Source organism: Oreochromis aureus, linkage group 17, assembly GCF_013358895.1.
Source record: "Oreochromis aureus strain Israel breed Guangdong linkage group 17, ZZ_aureus, whole genome shotgun sequence".
NCBI classification, from domain to species: Eukaryota; Metazoa; Chordata; class Actinopteri; order Cichliformes; family Cichlidae; genus Oreochromis; species Oreochromis aureus.
The window spans coordinates 7,697,034-7,703,813 of record NC_052958.1 but is presented as its reverse complement, the minus strand read 5'-3'; the positions used below and the strand labels follow the sequence as shown (position 1 = coordinate 7,703,813).

The following is a 6,780-nucleotide window of genomic DNA, read 5'->3' as shown; positions in this document are numbered from 1 at the left end:
GTAGTGCTGAGTAAAATTTCTATTGCCCTTTCAATCAGAATGACCTTCATATATCTGCCAACAGTTCCAGTTCTCAAAGCTACTACTCAAGGAACTTTTCAGGCTGTTTCTTTTGCCAGCTCTGCTGGCACTGTCTCCAAGTGGGCAGTGTCCCAAGATACTGTATCAGATCAATGAATCCAATTATAGCTAATTCATAGCATTGTATATTGAATACAGGAGCTGAAAAAAAAAAAAAAAAAAAAAAGAACAGTTGTTGCAGCTTTTCAGCATTTATTGCACCATCCTCAACCTTTACATTACATACACAACACTAAACACACCATTTTAGCTTGCACATAAATAACGCTAAGTGTGAAGTAATTAGATAAATTTATTACAAATCCAAGAGTTAGGGACGGTCACGTGTGTTGATGTTACTACTTAATGGTACAAGAGACAGATCCATCATAAATGTTAATACCTGTGTGTATTTCATTTAAAACACAGAAAAAAAAAAAAAAAAAAAAAAAAAAAAAAGGAAAAGATACCTAACAAATGTACACCACCTTTCTGTGAACAAACTCTATTCAAGTTATAGTCCACCTAGAATCTGTTTAATTAACAAATACTCACTTGCTGTAGATGACAGAAAGAGGTTTTTCCCCCAATAAAAAGCAACAGCTGTTATTAAAAAGATATTTAAGCCTACAGAAAGTGAGCATTTGATACACAAAGAGATCTTGGGACAATTGCATTAACTTAGGCTTGTGACAATTCATCTAAAAGCAGGAAAGCTTGATAAATAGCTTATTAGAGTCAAAAGAAATTATTAAAACTCTCCCACGTCCACCCTCTTGTCTCTGAACTTGCTTCTGGCCTTGGTCCGAGCCTTGAATGCAGCAGAGTTGTGAAGATGCTGGAACACAAAGAATTTAAAGCGTTCATTAATAAAATGCCACAAAACTTTGAAAGCATTGATACTTTTAAGCTTACAAGAACGCCACAAGGGTTTAAATGAGCCTTCCTTGCACACCTACCCTTTCAAAGCGAGAGATTTTCATGGCCTTCATGGTGGCTGAATCAACCAGCATAGGTGGTCCCAGTTCAAACACGTCTCTGATGAATTCATTTGCCTAGTTGGAAAAAGTTAACAAAAACTTCAAGTCCAGTCACTAGCACAAAAGATAGATGCTAGTTTATCGCAAACTCCTATTGTACATAAAGTCTTTCTAATGAGATACCTGTAGGTGGTAGTTCATTCCAGAGCCCACAAATTCTCTGAAGGCATCGTATGTCCTCTTTCTGACCCAGCTGTCAATGTTCATTCGCTCTGTGCCAAAGCGAATGGTCTCAGATTGGAAGTCCCCCTCCTGGAAGAGAAAGCAAAATAAATAAGACCATGGTCAGACACCATCATTCACTGCCTCAACCTCCAAGGAGCTGCTGTTAAGTTTGCCTCTGTTTAATTCTGTCGCTTAAAAGCAGGAAATTAACATCCAACTGGCAAAAGGAACGTGGTTCAGCTGACATGTAGCGCTTACCTCAACAGCTTTGAGAACATCCCTGAACACCGAACGCTGCTTCCTCTTGTCAGTCTTGGCTCTGTGCTTGTTGCAGTCTGTGGCCAACGCGTTCAGTTTATCACAGAGTTCATCCCAGCCATCAAATTCAAAATCCTAAAGAAATGCAGGAAAAAAAAAAAAAAAAAAAAAAAAAAAAAGCTGCTATGTGTTCAAAAAGCACAGGCAAGACGTGAAAAACGACACACAGTTAGCATTTAAATTGACACAAGAAATGAACTTTAGGATAATCTAGTGTTGGGGGAAATTAAACAGCAACTGCAAACTTACAGAATCGATGTCCCTGGCCAGCTCAAAAAGCAGAGCAATAGTCTCCCCAGCCGCAATCCTCATGTTCACGTCATCACTCTCAAGCAACCTCTGCAGTTTAGGCAGGTGTCTGCACAACACATAAGCAATTCTTACTGCACTTAACTTGGTTGGAGAGCAATAAACTAGAAGCAGCAGAACTTGTGATTAAAAAACTTAAGGGTCAGCATAAAGGAGCTTACTTCTGCAGGATGTCTTTGAGCTGGCTGGAACTGCAGATTGTGAGCAGCAGTGCCCAGGACAGCAGAGAGTTTGTGTGGAGCTGGCTCATCTGAGGACTGATCGAAGGACAAGTGCCATCCGCCTTTGCATAGGACCGGGTGAACAGGTTCTCAAAACACTCCATGGTGGCTTGCACATCCTAAAGAAGCAAGCATCAGTAAGCTCTACTTATTACCACAAATAACATGTTTCCGACTTACTGAAAAATTACTTGAGGCATGTTTGATTTCAGCAGCACATTCTGTTTGCATGAGTGCCACTCATCTATATAGCAGTATGTTAGAACTGAGGAGTAATATATGACAAATGGATGTCAGACATGCCAGTGGTTTGCACTCAAGCCAAGACATGATCAGAAACTTACCAAAATGTCATCCTCCGCAACTAATGTGCAGAGGCCCAGACTTGTTGCTACCTATTAAGAAACAAAATAAACAAAACCATATCAGTTGATATTTCATGGAAAAATCCAAAAATGTGGTAATCTTTTTTTATTATGAGGGGGAAAAATGCATTTATTCAAGGAGATCAGTACAATAAAAGACACTCACAGCCTGTCTGGCTTGTATGTTGGCTGATCCATCTGCCAGGATGTTTTTGAAGATCGGTTTCAGCGTCTTGAACACCTCCTCGCTCTCAATTCCTGAGCCCAACTGGATGCACAGCAAACAGGCTAAAGAAGCTGCTGCTCGCTGCTCCTCACCTTTGCCTAACACGAGGAAGAAGAAAAAAAAAAAAAAAAAAGCCAGATGATTTATGAGCACAAATACAAATATATGCTTAGTTTAAAGCACTGGAACACCTGCTGCCATCTCATTGACAGCAACACTTTTTTAGTACCTTTCTTGAGGCAGCGTTCAATACTGTCTGTGATGGTCATCCTTCTCTCTGAGATGAACTCATAAAGGATGCGTGTAGCCATAGCCGTCTTAAGCCCATCTAGTGCCCCCTGTCTCGTCTTAGCACTGAGGAAAAAATATATATTATATATACATAAATATAGGTAAAAACATCAGTCACCGTAAAAGTGATAACCACTATACCATCAAGCCATTTATCAGAAAATACTGGCAACCCTCAGTGCTACCCCTCAGCCTCCTAGTAGACAACTATGATATCAATTTCAAAATCCTACAAAACCCTGTTCTTGAGTTATCAGAGTCAGAAGATTTTCAGAAAACTCTGACATCAAAGTCGAGGGTAATAACTATAAGTTAAGTCTATAAATGTCAGTAGGTTTTTTCAGGATGCATGCCAGTTTCAGCAGATCAACCAGCCATAACACAGCAGTTTCTCAAAGACGTTGCCCTTTCAGGTAAACAGACTGAGGTCAATTAGTTTGTTGATTTAAATTTTTTATTTATGTTTAAATATATAATCTTAATGTAATAACAAAAATATTTGTTAAAAAATTATACAAAAAGTTAAGAATGTGACTTCACCCATTTACTTTTATACAAAAATGATGTTTGACAAGTGAAAAGAATATCAGCTGAATAGATATAACAGATTTAGTAGCTTCTGGCACTTCCGGGGAATCCCTTCTATAATAATCACCCCATTGAGGAAGCCAATGGTGACAGGACCTTTTTGGGATGAAGTCTATTTTTAAATTGACAAGCCAGCAAACTCCAATAAAAACCTCCTGCACTGGACTCACTGTTGCATACAACTCAAGTTACCCAGCGTTTTTAAAACTACATTTGAAATCTGTTGATGCATGCTCATCATCCAGGTAAGGAAATCCCAAGTGTCCCACATAGCGGGACTCCCACATAGTGGGAGAAATGTTTTGTCACTTCAGAGTGAAGTACTTTTCGGGGGGGGGGGGGGGAATTTGAAACATCAACCATGTACATTTGTTAAACTGGGAAGACAACATAGCAACGCTGCATAAAAGGGGAAGGCATGGTGCAAGTGTTACCTAAAACTCTTGCTCTGACAGGATTAAGTAACTACATTGTTGATCTCTCGTGTAAAACTGGATCCAAGACAGAGGCAACATAGATCAGACAACATTTTGGGAATTTTACCTCTTATCTACTGTGCTATCTATGAACCCCTTCAGTTTATACTGGAAATCCTCCTGGGCTGAATCCTCATTGGTCTCGCCACCTTAAAAACAAAAAAAGCATTTAAGGAGGTCGTAAACAGACTTGTTTGATGTGTTTAACACACACACACACACACACACACACACACACACAAACCTACCTTCATCTGCTACACTGGTGGCGTCACTGAAGCTGCTGCAATGACTGAGGGTCTCAATGGAGGCATCCTCATCACTGAAAGGCTGCACAGCCCCATGCTGGCCCCCTGAAAAACAAAACAACGACACATAAGCACAGGCAATCAAATGTAATTCATTAACACAGAGCCGTAGGTCATTGTGAGTCAATTGCGTAACCCAAGCTTCAGGCAGGTAAGGCAGCATATACTGTACTTATCTAATCAGCTGCCTGTCCTTTGCTATTGGCCTTTTCGTTATCTCATCCAAAAAAATAAATAAATATGTACCACGTTGTCAAAGTGTGCTGCCTGTGTCAACAAAATGTTCAGGTTGGAGGGGCACAGGCACATCAAAAATGACCTGCCATAACATTATATGGGTAACCAGTATGTCCCAGCAACTGCAGCAACTGTCCAGCAAGAGGCAAACATAGTTTGGGTGCAGCCGAAAAATACAGGAGTATCGTGTCTAGTATTGTGTCACTGAGGCATAGGAGGAAGTAGATCGTTTTACTAACCAAAGTCCACATCAGGAAAGTTACTATCAGACAATTTATTATCCACGTAGTAGGGACAACGTGGCTGAAACGGATCAGAGCTAAACACAATGATGTATTGGAAAATGTTTTAGTCACTGTAATAGCTCTAGAGGGTGGGATGGGCAAACAATTCACAGCTAAAAGAGGCTGCTAAAATCTTGGGTAAAATCTTTACGAAACCTTATAAACAAACAAGGGTTTAATTTAATCCCACTTAAGGGTAACTCTGCTACTGCAGAAACTGGTCAAACTTCCAACCCCACCCAGACTCAACAGGCTTCTCTGCCTTGACCTGAATTTACCTCTGGTAGACATGTTTAGGTGAGCGTACGACGGCAGGAACCCGCCGCTTTTAGAACACAATGTGAAAAATACTTCCGTTATTCATAACAAGCCGCCCTAAAAAATTATTAGCTGACAATAAAATAACCTTCTTTAAACTTATTAAAAATAGCTATTTAAGATCTGTGTGTTGACGTGGACTGTTCTCCCCACACGACAGCTGATTTCTGGAAACCGGGTGCCGCCTCCTTCCTCCCTCCGAGTCCAAAATGTCGGACTTGTGCCTCAAAACAAATATATGCAGTATGTTTTTAAAAAGAAAATGACCCTTCCTCACTGACACAATATGAAATTCAGGCTTCAAAACCGCTTACCTAATCGGGTAACAATATGGCTAAAGATTAATCGAGGTCAAAGGATTCTAGATTCGTGTGGTTTGCGTTATATACACTTTCACAAAAATCCAACTCATTGCTTTATAACATTTATGATGGTAATAATCAAAGTCAAGGAAGAAAAAGCTTGGGTGTTTTACTCCTTCAATGATTTATTCTTACTAAGCAACCACATGTGTCTCGCGTTGAAAGGGAGTGGGCATGAAGCTAGCCCTCGTTAGCTTGTGAAGTATTGTACAATTATTAAGGGCTTTTGTTAAGTAGCTCATGTTATACTATACTGTTATACTAGCCCTTTACACTAGCTTTCATTTGACAGTATCACTACTATGATACTATCATATGATAGTACACTTTGTCATTAGCAGTGATGCTTTGTGCGAGTACAGCTAGCTACGTTTTGTGTTTTGACCGAGGCCAGCCTCGGTCGTTTGTAGTCCGTACTGTAAACACGTTCAGCTCCATTCAATGAACACAGAACAGGGAAAGAACTACAATTACCATCAGCAAATACACAAGGCCGTAGCATAGCAGCCGCTAGTTTACTTACCCCTGCTATTCTTCTTCTTGTTCCTCGGCATTTTCGTGCAGGTAACTACAAAAATTTAATCAAAAATCAGCCAATACACGACCAGCCTTTATTGTATTGTCTGGTAAAATGAAAATATTCCCTTGGCACAGTGGATAAAAAGAAATCGAAAGCGATCTTGGAGATAGACTGTGGGCCGAGACGATACATTTTCCCTCATAAACCAAGGCTGCGCGAGTACAGCGCGGTTCTCAATATTTATACCGGCGGACATGTCACGGGGAGTTTTCCCGGCTTCGCTGGCCAATCCTGGAACAGGAAAGACTGTCGCGTGTGTTCGCGCGTGATGCAGTGACAGAAAGAGGGGAACTGTGAGTCCTGTTCTGTTATTTTTGGGGAAAACAATGTCTGTGTATACAAATATGATACATTCTCCAAGACAAAGCACGAAATCAAACGGCGTTTACGTTTACACAAAGTGTGATAACACCACATTAGACTGGTTACGTAAGTTTTAAAGTCGCAAGGGAGGAGGAGGAGGTGGAGATGGCTTTCAGCTCTGGTTCACCCACAATAGCCTATCGTGCAAGCTAAATAATAGTGAACAAATTCCACTGCAAGAAAAAACACTATTGTCTGACATAAAACATGTTATAACACAAGTCAGTGATAATGTTCCACTGTGAGACTGCAAGTGTGCGTGTCTTGCA

At 40.4% G+C, this 6,780-nt stretch overlaps 1 protein-coding gene across 1 annotated transcript; it reads right to left on the bottom strand.

The window, feature by feature from the left end:
* Window positions 1-256: 256 nt before the first annotated feature.
* On the bottom strand, window positions 257-6,319 carry ifrd1 (interferon-related developmental regulator 1). The gene is made up of 12 exons (XM_031750589.2): window positions 6,092-6,319; window positions 4,308-4,412; window positions 4,127-4,208; window positions 2,934-3,058; window positions 2,645-2,802; window positions 2,458-2,508; window positions 2,054-2,232; window positions 1,833-1,941; window positions 1,524-1,658; window positions 1,224-1,352; window positions 1,020-1,115; window positions 257-898 (listed from the first exon to the last, which is right to left on the bottom strand). Exons 1-12 carry the CDS (start codon window positions 6,120-6,122, stop codon window positions 812-814), a joined length of 1,287 nt encoding a protein of 428 aa, XP_031606449.1. The 5' UTR covers window positions 6,123-6,319; the 3' UTR covers window positions 257-811.
* Between the last annotated feature and the right edge of the window lie 461 nt (window positions 6,320-6,780).

Coding starts and splice junctions, on each gene's coding strand:
- ifrd1 (XM_031750589.2), bottom strand. CDS start 6,122: ATGCCGAGGAACAAGAAGAAGAATAGCAGGG. Junction 1,942..2,053: donor CTCAAAGACATCCTGCAGAA/GTAAGCTCCTTT, acceptor TGTGTTGTGCAG/ACACCTGCCTAAACTGCAGA. Junction 1,116..1,223: donor GAATGAACTACCACCTACAG/GTATCTCATTAG, acceptor TTTTCCAACTAG/GCAAATGAATTCATCAGAGA.